At 50.6% G+C, this 15,068-nt stretch overlaps 7 protein-coding genes across 9 annotated transcripts; 4 read left to right on the plus strand and 3 right to left on the minus strand.

Annotated features, from left to right (window-relative positions):
- LOC112343325 lies at positions 1–788 on the minus strand. Its single transcript, XM_024666574.1, has 2 exons — positions 366–788; positions 1–305 (listed from the first exon to the last, which is right to left on the minus strand). The coding sequence occupies exons 1-2, from the start codon at positions 610–612 to the stop codon at positions 1–3; spliced, it is 552 nt and encodes a 183-aa protein (XP_024522342.1). The 5' UTR covers positions 613–788.
- LOC112343326 (glutamate receptor 3.2-like) lies at positions 630–4,142 on the plus strand. Its single transcript, XM_024666575.1, has 8 exons — positions 630–703; positions 933–1,390; positions 1,446–1,753; positions 1,840–2,748; positions 2,806–3,095; positions 3,174–3,205; positions 3,267–3,661; positions 3,727–4,142. Exons 1-8 carry the CDS (start codon positions 630–632, stop codon positions 4,120–4,122), a joined length of 2,862 nt encoding a protein of 953 aa, XP_024522343.1. The 3' UTR covers positions 4,123–4,142.
- LOC112343314 lies at positions 4,063–6,030 on the minus strand. The gene is made up of 3 exons (XM_024666547.1): positions 5,501–6,030; positions 4,264–5,432; positions 4,063–4,212 (listed from the first exon to the last, which is right to left on the minus strand). Exons 1-3 carry the CDS (start codon positions 6,015–6,017, stop codon positions 4,156–4,158), a joined length of 1,743 nt encoding a protein of 580 aa, XP_024522315.1. The 5' UTR covers positions 6,018–6,030; the 3' UTR covers positions 4,063–4,155.
- A 409-nt stretch (positions 6,031–6,439) lies between these two features.
- Positions 6,440–8,281, plus strand: LOC112343316. The gene is made up of 10 exons (XM_024666552.1): positions 6,440–6,626; positions 6,690–6,756; positions 6,833–6,961; positions 7,043–7,129; positions 7,185–7,280; positions 7,338–7,606; positions 7,666–7,722; positions 7,773–7,901; positions 7,955–8,121; positions 8,183–8,281. Exons 1-6 carry the CDS (start codon positions 6,502–6,504, stop codon positions 7,542–7,544), a joined length of 711 nt encoding a protein of 236 aa, XP_024522320.1. The 5' UTR covers positions 6,440–6,501; the 3' UTR covers positions 7,545–7,606; positions 7,666–7,722; positions 7,773–7,901; positions 7,955–8,121; positions 8,183–8,281.
- Positions 8,282–8,557: 276 nt separating this feature from the next.
- On the plus strand, positions 8,558–10,161 carry LOC112343315 (short integuments 2, mitochondrial-like). The gene is made up of 8 exons (XM_024666550.1): positions 8,558–8,769; positions 8,829–8,933; positions 8,987–9,058; positions 9,118–9,259; positions 9,318–9,388; positions 9,443–9,539; positions 9,601–9,761; positions 9,814–10,161. The coding sequence occupies exons 1-8, from the start codon at positions 8,623–8,625 to the stop codon at positions 10,105–10,107; spliced, it is 1,089 nt and encodes a 362-aa protein (XP_024522318.1). The 5' UTR covers positions 8,558–8,622; the 3' UTR covers positions 10,108–10,161.
- On the plus strand, positions 10,160–12,148 carry LOC9646142 (probable protein arginine N-methyltransferase 6). 3 transcript variants are annotated; one of them, XM_002992816.2, is made up of 13 exons: positions 10,160–10,323; positions 10,374–10,439; positions 10,498–10,566; positions 10,626–10,661; positions 10,724–10,789; positions 10,859–10,927; positions 11,020–11,097; positions 11,166–11,244; positions 11,316–11,410; positions 11,461–11,545; positions 11,605–11,750; positions 11,805–11,923; positions 11,977–12,148. In XM_002992816.2, the coding sequence occupies exons 1-13, from the start codon at positions 10,207–10,209 to the stop codon at positions 12,017–12,019; spliced, it is 1,068 nt and encodes a 355-aa protein (XP_002992862.2). In that variant the 5' UTR covers positions 10,160–10,206; the 3' UTR covers positions 12,020–12,148. The 3 variants fall into 3 exon arrangements, with proteins under 3 accessions (XP_002992862.2, XP_024522316.1, XP_024522317.1); XM_024666548.1 differs by having other exon boundaries at positions 11,605–11,923; XM_024666549.1 differs by having other exon boundaries at positions 11,316–11,389; positions 11,605–11,923.
- LOC9646115 (cell division cycle protein 27 homolog A) lies at positions 11,874–15,035 on the minus strand. Its single transcript, XM_002992845.2, has 16 exons — positions 14,883–15,035; positions 14,752–14,824; positions 14,480–14,586; positions 14,271–14,415; positions 14,131–14,216; positions 13,994–14,071; positions 13,723–13,936; positions 13,452–13,672; positions 13,335–13,400; positions 13,160–13,279; positions 13,010–13,086; positions 12,838–12,957; positions 12,699–12,782; positions 12,514–12,649; positions 12,182–12,463; positions 11,874–12,130 (listed from the first exon to the last, which is right to left on the minus strand). The coding sequence occupies exons 1-16, from the start codon at positions 14,997–14,999 to the stop codon at positions 12,077–12,079; spliced, it is 1,980 nt and encodes a 659-aa protein (XP_002992891.2). The 5' UTR covers positions 15,000–15,035; the 3' UTR covers positions 11,874–12,076.
- Between the last annotated feature and the right edge of the window lie 33 nt (positions 15,036–15,068).

A 15,068-nucleotide genomic window follows, 5' to 3' on the forward strand; every position in this document is an offset into this window, starting at 1 on the left:
TTAGATCGAGGAGTGATGAAAGGAAAGCTTGAAAGAGTGACGAAAGCTTGCCTTTGTATGAGAAACACGCAAGTCCTTGCGAAGGAGCGCGAGCTCCTCCAGCTGCCTGTCACAGGTTGATTGCAAGTCGTTTATCCGCATTTTCAATCCTGGAGCGAAGAAGCTTGCAAGGTGAATCCTCGCGAAGAACACTTTGGAGAGAAAGGAAACCTTGTAGCTTTGCTCGTAGACGCGATGAGCCTCCGGTTCTGGGAGCCTCGGCCGCTCCCTGTGCTTCCAAATCCTCGATGTCTCGCTCGAGCTTTCTGCCAAGAAACGCGAGATCAACAAGCTTGTTCCTCGCTGGAGAAACCAAGAACACTGACCGGGCTTATAGCTAGAAATGTTTGGAGGATGGCAAGAAGTACTTGTTTTCGATCTCCAGCGCCGAGGTGTGGACCTTTTGGAACTTGATGTGCTTGTCCTGCTCGTAGAGCACCCTCTTGAGCTCCAAAATCTCCTCGAGCAGCGCCTCCTTGTCCCTGGAGCCCATGAGGATCTTCTTGGGCATGAGGCTCCCCTTGGCGCGCATCGACAGCGTCGCGGGCGACACCGCCATGCCCTTGAGCCCATTGGGCGGTGGCGGCGTCATGGGCATCATCGGCATGGCGCCCGAGAGATCCATGACGGCGCGCAGCGACGCATCCGAGCGTGGCTTTGGATTGTAGGGGCTGGCCGCCCGCGGCCCCGGCCCGGCGCTCATCGGCCTCGCCGCTGGCTGCTGCTGCTGCTTCTTTACCTCCATCTTCGTCATGATCTATCTCTTCTTGCTCGGGTTGTTCTTATTCTCTCTCCTCCTCCCAGCTTAGCGCATCTCGCGATTTGCATTGGAGCCCACGCCAGGGCTCGAAATTGGGTCACCGCTCCACCGGTTTGATCGATCGTGGATCCAGATGGGCGATCGTGGTGGCGTCAAAAGCTTACTTGTGTGAGCTTCCTTGGACCTTGGGTGTGATGGATGGCGATTTTTTTTCCTGTTTTTCCTCGCTGCCTGCCACACCGGCCGGCATCGCGAGCCCTAACTGCCAGCTTCGTGGCACCGCCTTCGCCCTCGGATCCTCGCATCCGAGGGCCATGGTTGCGAGTGTTCTTCCCATGTGCCGGGGTAGTAGTAGTATGGTGCTAGGATGGAAGGTCATCGCTGTCCTCTCGTTTGTTCTTCCTCTCGCCAGTCCAGTGCCCGAGAATGTGACAATTGGGACGCTGTTCGCCTTCCGGACGAGGATTGGACGGGCTGCCAGGGCCGCGATCGAGCTCGCGGTGGACCGCGACGACGCGGTGCTCAATGGAACCCGGCTGCTCGTCCAGTTCTCCGATGGCAATTGCAACGCTGTCCAAGGAGCTGCCGCAGGTACGCTAGCATCTATTTTTCTAAAAGATCGAGAGCTTCCAACTCTTCTTTGCAGCGGTGGAGCTGATCAAGCGGCACAAAGTCGTGACCATCGCCGGCCCCCAGACCTCGGAGGTGGCGAACTTCGTAGCACACATGGGACGAGTGACGCGCGTCCCGGTCGTCTCCTTCTCGGCCACCGATCCCACGCTGTCCGAGGCGCAGTACCCCTTCTTCCTCTGCCTGGCTCTCAGCGACCGCATCCAGATGGAGGCCATCGCCGGCTTCGTCAAGCTCTTCGAGTGGAAGGAGGTGGCGGCCTTCTACTCGGACGACAGCTTCGGCACCAGCGGCGTCATGGAGCTCCACGACGAGCTCGGCAAGGTCGGCGCCACCGTCTCGTTCAAGGCCGCGTGAGCAAGGGGATGAGCAAGGACGACGTTGGCGAGTCCCTGGCCCGGTTTGCCGAGTCGGGCTGCCGGGTGTTCGTCGTCCACGCCGACACCGGCGTCGGGAGGACGCTGCTCATCCAGGCTTACAACCTCCGGATGCTCATGCCCGGCTACGTGTGGATCGTCACCGAGGCGCTCGCCAGCGTCCTCGACACCATCTACGACGACGACGAGTTCGTGGCGGCGTCGCAGGGAGCCGTGGGAACCCGGAGCTACGTCCCTCGCTCGCCGCAGCTCGACAAGTTCTACGAAAGGTGGCGAAGCGCGAACCCGGCCACCAGCGTGAACGTCTACGGCCTCTACGCGTATGACACCATCTGGACGATCGCGTACGCGATGGACAGGCTCTTGTCGTCCACGAATGCAAGCCGGAGCTTCGAGTTTCGACGTCGGCATGGCGACTCGGACCTTGCCAGCCTGCCGGTTCTAAAGTCCGGAGCTCGGATCCTCAAGGAGCTCGCAAAGACGAGCTTCGATGGAGCCAGCGGAAGGGTGGAGCTGACGAGCCGCGGGGAGCGCAAAGGCTCGGATCTGGAGATTGTCAACATGAACGGGAAGGGAGTTCGGGTGGTCGGCTACTGGAACCGGGCGAGGAGCTTCAATGTGGATCCTTCCTCGGACAGCCAGGAGCTGGAATGGTTTAGCCAGATGGAGCGGTGCCTCAACCGGATCGTGTGGCCGGGTGGCAGCTTGAACGTTCCGCGAGGATTGATGATCCCGAAATCCGGAAGGGAGCTCGTCATCGGCGTCCCGCTCAAGCAGGGATACAAGGAGTTCGTGGACTCCATCGCCGAGAGTGGCAGTGTGAGTAGCTTCCATGGCTTTTGCATCGACGTGTTCAAGGCCGCGCTCTACACGTTCGTGGGATTTGGCGTTGGGAATTCCACTCCCAGCTATGACGAGCTCGTCGAGAAAGTCGCGAACAAGGTAAAAGAATGATTTTTTCTTCGGTTTTTTCACGAACTCGACTGTGTGGTTCTTTAGAAGTATGATGCTGCTGTGGGAGACATCACTATAACCACTATAACTCACAAGCGAGCGAAGATTGTGGATTTCACGCAGCCTTACACGACGTCGGGCCTGGTGCTCGTCGTGCCGGTGACCGAGTTTCGTCCGCATCACGCGTGGGCTTTCCTCCAGCCCTTCTCGACTGCTCTGTGGTGCACAACTCTGGCCTTTTTCCTGTTCACTGGAGCTGTCGTCTGGGTCCTGGAACACGACAAAAATCGCGACTTTGGAGGCCGTCCGAAGAAGCAGGCTGTCACCACCTTCTGGTAAGTACACCATAGTATATGCTTCTTCTCCTTCTTTTCATATGATTTCTCTTTTGGTTTTCGTTGTGTGATCGTCAGGTTCACATTCTCGACTCTCTTCTTCGCGCAGCGTATGGATATCATTCCTTTCTTTTTTCGCTTGCATGACTCGTTTGTACTTCTCACTCGCAGGTGAAAGTGTGAAGAGCATTTTGGGAAGGATAGTGGTCATTATCTGGCTCTTCGTGGTGCTTATTCTTACCTCCAGCTACACGGCGAGCTTGACATCGATTCTCACTGTTCGTAAGCTCAGGCCATCAATCCAGGGCCTGTCCCGGCTGGTCGGGAGTAAAGTCCGGATTGGATATCAACAGGGATCTTTCGTGAAGGACTATCTCTTCCAGCTTAACGTGGACAACGATAGACTGGTGCCTCTCCCCTCCATTTCCACGTACTCGTCGGCTCTGGCCGCCAAAGAAGTTGGAGCGGTCGTGGACGAGCTCCCATACATGCAGCCCTTGCTTTCGTCCGATTGTAAGTTTGCACTGTCCGGCGAAGAAAAGTTCTCGGAGAGCGGCTGGGGATTTGTAAGTCCTAAGTTCCTTTCGTGTTTTCTCTATGCATTAAGCCTCTTTTTTTTCCTTTGAACCAGGCATTTCCAAAAGGATCGACACTAGCAGCGGATGTTTCCACCGCGATTCTCACGCTCGCGGAGACCGGAGAGCTGCAGAGGCTTCACGAGACATGGCTCCACACGATCCAGTGCAGCGGAGAGGCGGTGAAAGTCAAGTCGGACGAGATCAACGTGTACGCCTTCTCGGGGATGTTTGGACTCGTTGCCGTGGTTGCGGCGGTGGGAGCTCTTGTCCACGCCGCTCGGAGCTCCTGGCAAAACTACAACCTTGCACTGCTGGCTGCTACGCCGCTCCAGTGGCCCTCCCGGTTCGCAAAAGGTTCGCGTTTCATTCACTCCTGGAGCTCATACGTCTGGCAAACAGGAAGGCTGAGTTCCATTGCTATGACAGAGGGTGAAGGGCAGCACGAATGAAACTTGTGAGAACTTCGATCGTGGAGGTTTTCCTCAACTTGTTGACTTTCTCCTTGTGCAGCAGCAAATCCAGAGGAACGAATCGGACCACTGAGAAAGGAAAAATTGAGCACGAAAAGAAGGAAAGCTCGCGAGTCTTACTTTGGATTCGCTACTCGTCTCTCCAGCTCGGGGGCTCCCGGTTCCATACATCCTCTCGATGACGCTGCGCGTCCTGGCCGTGTCCTCGACGCTCGAGCTCTTCTCCTCGCCGGGGTGGAAGTCGATGAGACCATCCAAGTTGAAGTTGCCGGAGTAGAGGCCGGTGGTGGTGCTGGTGTCCCGCGATGTTGACTTTGGAAACAGGAAGGATGAATTCACAGGTGAGAATGTGAACTTCGACTCGTCCGTGTTGCGGACGACTTCCTCCACTCTGCTCCGGATCTCCGACTTGACATCGTATAACACACTGTGCTTGTCCTTGTAGGTGGCGGCAAAGAATTCCTGGCTTTGCTGCTCAACGTCGACAGGGTTCTTGGTGAAGTCCAAGTCGAGGTACCTGGAGCTGTTCAAGGCGCTGGCGTCGACCCCGCTCGGCCTCGACCCGGCCAGCTCGATGCTAAACTCGCTGCTGGTGACGGTGGTGTTGCTGTTCTTGCTGCTACTCCGGCTGGAGCTCTCCTTGGATTCCGAGCTGGTCGGGTTCACGTTGTGGTGAGCAGTGCTGTTGCTCAAAACAGTGGAAGAATTGCTTCTAATGTGAGGAGCCTGGCTGGTGTTTGATCTTCTCGGCAGGAGGAAGATATCGCTGCTGCTGTGCCGAGGTCCTCCCGAGAAGCTGATGCTCTTGGTGAGCCCCCAGAGTGACGAGGAAGAACCAAGCTTCTGGGGACCCGACTTTGCTCGGAGCTTCTTGGCCTCCTGCTGCTGCTGCTGCTGGCGGTAGTACGTGTAGAAGTCGAGGCGGCCGGGAAGGATATGCTCGCAGGGACTTCCGGTGTCGAAGCTTAGCGGAGAGATGGCGTGAAGCTGGTCCTCGGTTGGCGAGTCCGGGACTGCTTGGGACATGGAGAAGCTAAAGCCGCGGTCGTTTGCGAGGAGGAGAGCTTCCATCGGGGTCGTGACGGAGGGGAACGAGGCCGGGAATGGAAGGATAGAGTTGAGATCTTTGAGCTTTGGAGCTGGGGGTGTGGACTCGGACGAAGAACTCCCGGCTGTTCTCCCGTAGTGGAAGACTGTTGTTGGTGACAAGTTGCTAGCTTCCTCGAGCTCGTCCTCTCTGCTTTGATGATCATGGTGGTGGTGGTGGTGGTGGTGATACATTTCAGACTCTGAGAGAAAGCGAAGAACAAAAGAGAGATTTTGATGGAGCTGCTGGGAGAATGTCTTATGGACTTACCTGGGAAGAAGCTTTTGGTGTTCTTCATGGAAGACGAAGCAGTATGATGTGGAGAGTAAAATCCTTTTTCTTCTTTTTCTTCGCTTTGATCTCCTCGAGCTAGTGAATTTCCAGGCCACGTTTCGTCCCACTCGAACGGAGCACGGGCATTCTTCCCTGCGTGCTGCGAGACGCTCTTGCGGATCTTCTCCTGTTCCTTGGTCACCAACTTGGAAAAGATCGTCTCCAGCGACATATCTGGTGAGAAGTCACTCCTGCTTTGCTCGGGAGAAGAACTGTGCATTGACAAGGAGTTTTGGTGGTCAATAGCTGGATCACTGCTGCACGATTCCTCGATCTCCATTTGATCGCGACTAGACGATTTGGGAGCTAGATTGGAGCTCGTCTGGAATCGCGAAAGATTGGACATGATGGTAAGCTTTCTCTCCTCGAGTTCTTCGGCAGTAAGGCTTCTTCTATTGTTTTGCAGGCGATTCTCCTGTGCTAGAGCGACCACTATAGAATCCAGCAGCAACATCCTTCTTCCTTTCCGCCAAAACTATCACTTTTACTTTATTGTCTTTCTTCGCCTCTCTCACTCTCGCGGATGATCCAAAAAGTTTTTGGTGCTCCTAACCTTCAAGCCTTCTTCCCTTCTGGCCACAGATCTCTCGACAGTCACTGTGCATGGGATCTCACAAAACCCCGCGCTGGATGCGACGGCATTGATGGATGGATGGATGGCAAAATCGATCGATGCACGAATGCGCGATCTGAAAGAAAATTCGATCCATCGTGGTTGAATTTCATACCCTTTTGTCGGTGACCAGCCCAGCTTTTGATGAGGACAGCTACCCACGGGCACTATTACGAGCCATGTCGGCCACTTTCTTTTTTCCCCTCTTTTGAGTTCTTCCAAGATCTTCCACAGGTCGTGAGCTAAGAGACAAAGTTGCCTTTGGACGGCCGAGATTTAATGTACCAGAATATGCCGGTCTTTTGAATTTTAGGGCTAGGGCTTCATGGAAGCTGGAGAGGACGATGAGAGCGCTTCCCGGCCCTTCACGGCGCGGATCCGTGACTCCGCGCCGGCGCCCACTTGCCAGCTTCTTCTCTCCATGGTCGACGAGGCGCTCGCGATGATGAAGTAAGCTTGGGTGTGGCGCCCTCTTCCTTCCTGATCGAAATGTGGGCGATTCCTTCGTCTTAGGTGCCTCACCTATGTCTCCGAGAAGACACTGGAGAAGCTGGAGTTGTCCAAAGGAAGCCTGGATTCGGTAAAGAGGAATTTATTCGCTTCCTTCTTTGGTTTCGTGATGGTTTTATTTTCTGTGCGTGGTTTTGTAAGCCCAGGAAGCTTATGCGGCACTCAATGAGGTGAGGCTTTGCTCGGTAGCTTACGAGGCTGCGAGCGGGCCTGATATTCCCATCAAGGAGAAAGAGCTCTCCATCGCGACGTGGCGAGCTTGCTGGCTCTTCAGTGTAGATGAAAATTCTCGCGTTTTTTTTTTTTGAAATGATCGCTAAACGTTTTGTTTTGATGCGTTTGCTTACAAAGAATAGACTCGCGGGGCGGCACTAAATTACTTCTTTTCTACGAGGGAGGAACAATCGAAGAGCCTGTCAATGTTTTTTAGTATACTGGAAAAGGTAAGCGTGCCTTTCTTTGTCATGGTTCTGTGATCGAAACATCTAAATTTTCCAGTTCAGGAGTCTGGTTGTGAAACGATTGACGACAACACTCGAGGAAGAAAGCGCGATAAATGCCTACTTGGATGAAGTTTTCCGGCGCGAGGAGAGGGTATGGCGTGTTTTTTTCTAGCCGAAAGTTTCTGAGAGTTTCTCGTTTTATTGTCAGGCCATCAAAGATCACACAAGTCTATCTCAGCAGTTGCAGACTGAACGAGATCTACGCTCGAAAGCTTTCGAGGACTTCAAGTTTTCCGAGCGTCACTTGCAAGGCACACAGCCTCTACCGCGACTGACGCATTGGTGTCATTACGTAACACACCTGGGACTGCAGGAGAGATACAAGCGGAAAAGAACGAGGCTTTGGCAACGCTGAGACAGCTTCAACAGGACTTCGACGCCCTTGAAGACGATGAATCAAAGAGTTTCAACCAAAAGGTTAGCTACAAATGCTTTACTTTCGTTGCTGATTTCTGGCTCGTTTCTCTTATTTCCAGCAAAAGAAGTTCTCCGAAGAATGCACTCAGTTAGCCAGCACCATAGACAAAATGCAGGTCCTCGTTTCCGGTTCGTGACAAGTATCACATAACTTGTCGAGTTGCAGGAGGACAATCGTGCCTTGGAGCTCGCTGCGCGCGGCAAGAAAGAACAGAGCGTGGAGGAGGTGACTAACTTGCTGCGAGACTACAAAGCTGAGCTCGCAAAGAAGAAGGATGAGCTTGACAGATTATCCGTAAGTTTGACGAAAGTTTCCTCCCTTGATCTGCTCCACAAATTGCTCATCAGGTGCAACACAAAGAAGTGGACCAGAAAATGCGATTCTACAAAGAATACTATCGCCAGTGTGCATGGGAGGTCTGCTTCTATAACCGGATTGTTTTCTTCCTTTCTTGTAACGCGAGCTTCGATGATTGCAGGAGAATGAACGTCAAAGCTTGGAGGATGCCAATGCGGTAAGTGCTTTGTTTGCTGATAGAAAAAAAACATTTTTCTCTCCTCGTTCTTGCTTCACAGAGAGCAAACTTCAAGTTCAACAGATGCGCGAGGATCATACAGCGAAGATATCGCTACTTCATCAAGAAGAAAAAGGCCGAAGAAGCCGCTCGCAAGAAGGTGTGATTTGTGTGAGTTCTTCTTTGTAATTACTGACGCGAGCGCAATTTGGATCCACAGAAAGAAGCAGCTGCGAAGAAGAAAAAAAAGTAATTGGTTTGATCGACTCTCTTCTTCGTTCGTGGTTCCTTCTCAACCGGTTTTGCTATGTAAGAACTCTCGAAGTTCTTACATACTTCTCAAAGTTCTTCCATTCTTTGTCCTCGATTTTGCTGCTGGAAGCAAGAACTGCAAGGATCTCCTTTGCTCGAGAGCTGCATTGATGCAAATCTCCTCTTCTTCGTTCTTTAACTCATGCTATAAAGTTTCATTTCTTTCATGGGTTTTTAAACTATCGCCCTATGGCGCTGAGCGCCCCAGTGATCAAGACGATCGCCCAGAAGATCGCGCCCAAGAGCTGGCTGGTGCCCGATCGGAGGAGAACCTTCGATGCGCTCAAGGAGGAGGCGCGGCGCGTCCATCTGCTGCTCGAGGTCCGCGACGCACGGGTATGGGTCGCCATTTCTCTCCGGGGTTTAGCTAGGGTTTTTGCGATGCCGCCGCACAGGTCCCATTCACGTCCGCGAATCTCCAGTTCCAGCGCTTCCTCAAATGGAAGCACCACATCACCGTCTTCACCAAGATCGATCTCGCCGACAAAGAAAAGCTAGCAGTGAGTCTACATTCTCTTTTTCTTTCTTCTCTCTTTGATCTTCCTCTTGGCAGGAATGGAAGAACTACTTCAAAGGAGAGAACTATTTCTTCTTGAACTCCTATAGCAGGCACTGCGTATCAGCGGTAAGTTCCTCCATTCTTTCTCTTCCAGGCTCATGAATTTTTCGTTTTTCTTCTCTTAGCTTATGTCTCTCTTGAAAACCCGATTGCTCGAAGCTTCTCCATCGGATTCTACCAAAGTTGTGATGGTCGTCGGCCTTCCCAGCGTTGGCAAGACAACGCTCGTAAATGGCCTCCACCGCATTGGAAGGCGTCGTGTGCAAAGTAAGCCCAAAGTTCTCGTGGCTCTTCTCATTCTTTGTGTTCTATCTTTTTGATCCAGTGCTGGAAAAGCTAACCCTGAGCAAGGTCAGCCTCACTCCATATCAAACGACATCCTTCTTCAACTGCAAGGTATGGTGTTTTCTTTTTACGTTTCCCATCTGTTGCCACCACTTTTGCTATCAGATATGCTACCGTCCTCCCATGTATGCAATGGACACTCCATCAGTCATGTATCCTACCATTCTTGACGCTGAAACTGGGCTTAAGCTCTGTCTCACAGGTATCCAAGTTTCCAAAGTTTACCAGTGGAAAAAATTTGATCTTTTCTCTATGACCCGCAGGAGCTATGCAAGACTCGGTCGTGGGCGAGGTAAAGCTTGCTCGCTTCCTCCTTGCGGTGATCAACTCCATGCGCTCCAGCGTCCACTCCGTGTGGAAAGCCGAATTCGAGGCCAAGAGATTCATGAAAGACCCGCTAGACAAGACCAAGAAAACCGACAGAGTAAGCGAAGATCCATCCATTTCCTTCGATCTCTAAACATCTTTGCCCGCAGAAACTGATAAGGCTCGACGATAACTTCGTGCAAGTGAAGGGGATAATCGCGACGGAGCTGCTGAGCTTCGAGGGAGATCTTCGCCGCGAGGACGAGATGCAAAGGCTCGTGGATCATCAGTTCCGAGCGCTGCACGGATTCTACGAGAGCGTCCGGACGAGCCGGAGGATCATCACGGACTTTCGAATCGCGCGGAGGCTTCTAAGTTTGTACCGTGTGGGAAAGCTCGGCCGCTACACCTGGGACGCTGTTCCAACCATGAGCACCGAGCTACTCAAACATAATCTTAGCTAGCACTAAGACAATGACTGTTTAATTACCACTTATAGAGATTGTTGTTATTCTCTCTACCCAGTGATAAACCCTAGGGCGAGAGAGGCGAGGAGGAGAGCGATGGGCAGCAGGAGAATGAGCACGCAGATCTTTCCCGTGCGCCTCTCGGCGGCGCAGCAGGATGCGGCGTATTTCCACTCCTACAATCACGTCGGCATCCACGAGGAGATGATCAAGGTGAGAGCTTCTCGGGTTTTGGGTTTTGGGAGCTCAATGTGGTATGATAGGATCGCATTCGCACCGAGGCCTATCGCGATGCCATTTTCGCGCACCAGGAGGCGATCAAAGACAAGGTAGAGCTCGCTCTTTTTCTGTTTGCTCGAATTTTAGCTGTTTTCTTCTCTCTCCCAGGTTGTGATTGATGTGGGGTGTGGAACTGGTATACTCTCGATTTTCTGCGCTGCTGCTGGAGCGAGAAAGGTAGAATCCGCTACTTTCGGATCGCTCATCCTTTTTTCTTTCTTTTTCTTTCACCACAGGTGTATGCAGTGGATGCGAGTGATATCGCTGTCCAGGTACACTTCTTCTTTGTGTTCTTCCCGTGTTTTCGTGCTGAGAATTGTGTCTTTGGAAACAGGCTCGAGAGGTTGTGAAAGCTAATGGCTTCTCGGATGTTATAACAGTGATAGTAGGAAGAGTGGAGGTCAGTGATCTCTTGCGATCGATTTCGATTTACTGTGATGTTTCGTTAACGTTTTTTCTCGCCTTCCAGGAGATCCAACTCGAGGAGAAGGCTGACGTGATCATCTCCGAATGGATGGGCTATATGCTGCTATACGAGGTAGATTTATCGAGTGCATAGGACTCGGTGAAGTAACTATCTGGAATTCTTTGAATCGGCACTTAGGACGAGAACGTTCTCCGAACGTGCAGACTATGTTGCCGAGCGTCGTGTGTGCGAGGGATCGCTGGCTGAAGCCCGGAGGCTTGATGCTTCCTTCTTTTGCCACTGTAAGTCCCAAAAGATTTCGCTGCGAGAGATTTAACTCTTTCCTTTGGTTTTTTTTTTTTTTTTTAAGCTTTACATGGCTCCCATCACTAACCCCGACAGATATGGCGAGAGCATCGATTTCTGGCGCAATGTCTACGGATTTGACAGTAAGATATTGATTTCTTGTTTTTGTAAGTCTAACCACGCGTGTGTTTATCTCTTTTTTTGGTTTATCCAGTGTCTGCCATCTTGCCTCTTGCGAAGCAATGTGCTTTCGAAGAACCATGCGTGGAAGTGATCACCGCCGAGAATGTAATCTCATTCCCGATTCTGGTATTGTGATAAGACAAGATTTTTAGTGTCCTTGACATTCTGTAACTCAGGTGAAGCGCATCGATTGTAGCACAGTTACTCTGGAAGAACTGGAAACAGTAACTACAACTTTCAGTGTCCCTTCTATCATGAGAGGTATTCCTTGGAAACAAAAAAGATGCAAGAATTCTTTGATCATTTTTAACATCTTGCAGCCCATCTACATGGATTTGCTCTCTGGTTTAACGTGTCCTTTGGTGGTGATGCTTCTTGCCTGCCAAAAAGCAAAGCAGCCAGCAATGGGACAATCCCACTTGTTCTCTCGACTGCTCCGGAGGATCCTCCCACACACTGGGCTCAGGTGTGTAAGCTCCACGTTAAATTCCATCTCGCTGTTCTACACTTTCTTGAGCAGACAATCCTCTACGTCTACGAGCCTGTCGAACTTCAGCAAGACAATCTGATCTCGGGAACTTTCACAATGTCGCAGTGCAAGGAAAATCCACGCTTTCTGAACGTTCACATAGAGTACAGGTAAGCGTTTGGTCGTTTTCTCTCTGTGACAAGCTTTGTGGTGCCTTTGGCAGCTGCGGAGATCGTCACTTTGTGAAAGAGTCGGTGATGAGGTAGCCTATCGATGGCCACTATCAACTGTTTTTGCGACGTTAATTGTTAGGCCTGTCAGTTTTACAAGTTCTCTTCTTCTGACTCGTCTGGAACATGAAGCTTCTCTATCGCATTCTGCAAACTTCACAGTTAGATGTTGAGATCATTGGAAAAATTTCTACATACCTTGATGAGATTCACGTCTGCAGTGGATGGCTTGAGATCCAACGCGACACAAAAGTGATACATGGCACTCTCTGGCTGTCCCAGCCGCTTGTAGACTTTCCCGATCAAGAAGTAGACGCTGCTCTCGCGAGGCGCGACTTCTTTGAGTTGCTCCAGAACTCCGAGAGCGTCGTTGTATCTCTCCTCGCTCATTAGAACGTTCGCTTTCTGGTACTTTGGAAGAGGATTCTTGGGATCAGCCCGTATCGCTTCGCCAAGCAGTTCCAAAGCCTCGTGGCTCCTCTGCGATACAATTGGATTGTGAGTATTCTTGTCGATACGAGATGCGTTACCTTTAGAGCATGCAGCGCCATTCCCAGGTAGCAGTGGAGCACTGAAGAGCGTTCATTGATTTGCAAGGCACGACGGAAGTGGTACTCAGCCAACTCATATTTTTCCTGGCGTAGATAGATTGTACCAAGTCCATACCTTTATATGAAGAAGTTAAGGAAACAGAATATCAGATGAAAAAGCTTACCACGCGTTGTAGTGCCGTCCATCCATACGTATCGCGTTTCTATAGCAAGTAAGGCCTTCTTCGAAGTCCTCCATTGCAACATATCTACAAGAAACATACAATCAAATCGGAGCTTGACAAAACAATCAATTCAACTTACTCGTGTCCACATAGAGTGTACGCGTATGTGAAGTGAGAATCGAGTTGTAAGGCCCGCTGGAAAAACTTTAGTGCCGTTTCGTGGTCTTTCTGCAAACTAAAGCAGTTTCCAATCACACACCTGCACAATATGATTTTAGTTCACAAAAATAAGGTAGAACACTAGAGTTTACCATGCTTGTGGAGACAATCTATCCATGGATACCACTTCCTGTGCCAGATAGCTCAGTTCCACGTCCTTCTTCATGTGCTGGGAGTAATAAAACAGACCTGTATGGTCTTATTAATCGACTTTTGCAAGAAATGAACGAGATACAACTCACATAGAGCACGGTTGAGTAGATGTCAGTTCCTTCAAGCCTGTAGGGTGACACTCTCCGAGCCCAACTGAAAGCACGCTCGGCTTCTGCGTAATCCACCATCTCAAAGTATGCTCTTCCGATCTGTATGTAGCAATGAATACTTGGAACACAGTTGGAAAACCGAAAGAAAACTCACTTGGCATAAAACCCACCCAGTCTCATACTGATTTTGTGGGAGCTTCGCAAAAGCTTCTAGTGCTTCCTGCAATCAAAGCTCTTTCAAATGTAAAAGCGAAAGAATAAAGTTTAATACCTGACTTTCGTACATACAAACATGCTTGAAGCCTTCACCAAGGACTTTTAGAAGAGCCAAGAGTTCTGTAGCACCCTCCCCAAGCTTCGAGCCCCGGGACACAAAGCCAACGGAGACACTGCGCCGAAGTTCGTCATCTATCACAGGAGAAGACTGCTGACTGCTGGTATTTGACATTTCATCGCTTCCAAGAGTTTCTAAGCTTTCGTAAACCCTTCGGCCTGTAAATACATTATGCTCGGTTAGTGTCCATGCGCAACATAACACTTACCATCATCAAGAGGACCTTCGGCACTTCCGGAAATAATCTTACGCGAATTAGAAACACGGACGGAGCTATTGCTGGATACCCGGACGCTCGCAGTTGACGTAGGTGTTGACACGGCTACAGGACTTGGAATTGAGCAAACATTGATTGTGGATGGAGACTCGGCAGAAAGCCTCAAACTCCGCCTGGGAGGCTCAGTGAATAATCTACCGGACACCTACTTTGAAAGCACATGAATAAAAACAGACCATAAAATGGAAACCAAAAGAAACACCTTTCGAAGCTTTCCTTCGTCAAGGAACTTTCGTCTCTGAGGATGAACGGGAGCAACAGTACTCTTTGTAGTCACTAACTGGAAAACCGATTCAGAAATGAAAAATAAAGTCGATGTCAAAACTTAAGGTGCCAAACCTGAGAAACGCTTGGAGAAGGCGTGTTGTATGTATACTGAGACTTGACTTCCCACTGAGATTGTGATAGTGGATCTTCCTCAACACCTGGAAAATAAAACGTTGAAAATAACCAGCTCAACTCAGACGGTTCAACAGTACCTAGCAGACACAAATCTTCGTAAGCTGACCAAAAGAATGGATCCAGAGACAGCGCCTGCGTGTAATGCGCAATAGCAGCTTGTCTGCGGTCCGTAAACCGACAGATAAGTCCTAGCAGATAGTAACCGGCTGCTCCATTTGGAACCTTGGAAAAACCACCAAGAAAAAATTAAGCATGAGAGAAAAAACCACAAATGTGGCTCCTGTACCTCGGATGGAGAATCACTGGGTTGTAGCGCAGCTTCAGCTTCAGCCATATTACCCATTTCAAAGCAGGCCAGTGCAAATAGATACCGACACTGTGGCGATTTAATGCCTGAAAGGAAGAACAACACCACGGCACAATGAAAGATTTCAACAAGCAAAAGAAGAACCAAGAACTACGCCCTAGAACTACGAAGAAATCAGAGAAGCCAGTGAACGAACCATAGCAAAGAACTACATTTTTCTCTTCTAAAGAGAGAAAAAGGCAAAAACGAACCTTTAAGGAGGTAATATGTGCGGTATGCTTGATTGCTCCGAAAATAACAGGTCGCGAGAAGGTGAAGATTTGCCTGCAAGAACAGAAGAAATGGATGAAATCGACGCTGGAGAGATTTCTCGATTTCTCACCTCGGTAGCGCTCTCCGCGTAGAGGCGCTCGCAGAGGAATGTGGCATTGCGATACATGTAGAGCTTCAAGGACGCATTGATGCTGTCGACGAGGCACGCCTCCATAGCCGAGCTCATCCCCCCTCTCCCTCCAAAAACCCTACTTACGCCCTACGCGAGAATATACCCTCGTCCTTCTATTTATCA

This window comes from Selaginella moellendorffii, unplaced genomic scaffold, assembly GCF_000143415.4.
Source record: "Selaginella moellendorffii unplaced genomic scaffold, v1.0 SELMOscaffold_143, whole genome shotgun sequence".
NCBI classification, from domain to species: domain Eukaryota; kingdom Viridiplantae; phylum Streptophyta; class Lycopodiopsida; order Selaginellales; family Selaginellaceae; genus Selaginella; species Selaginella moellendorffii.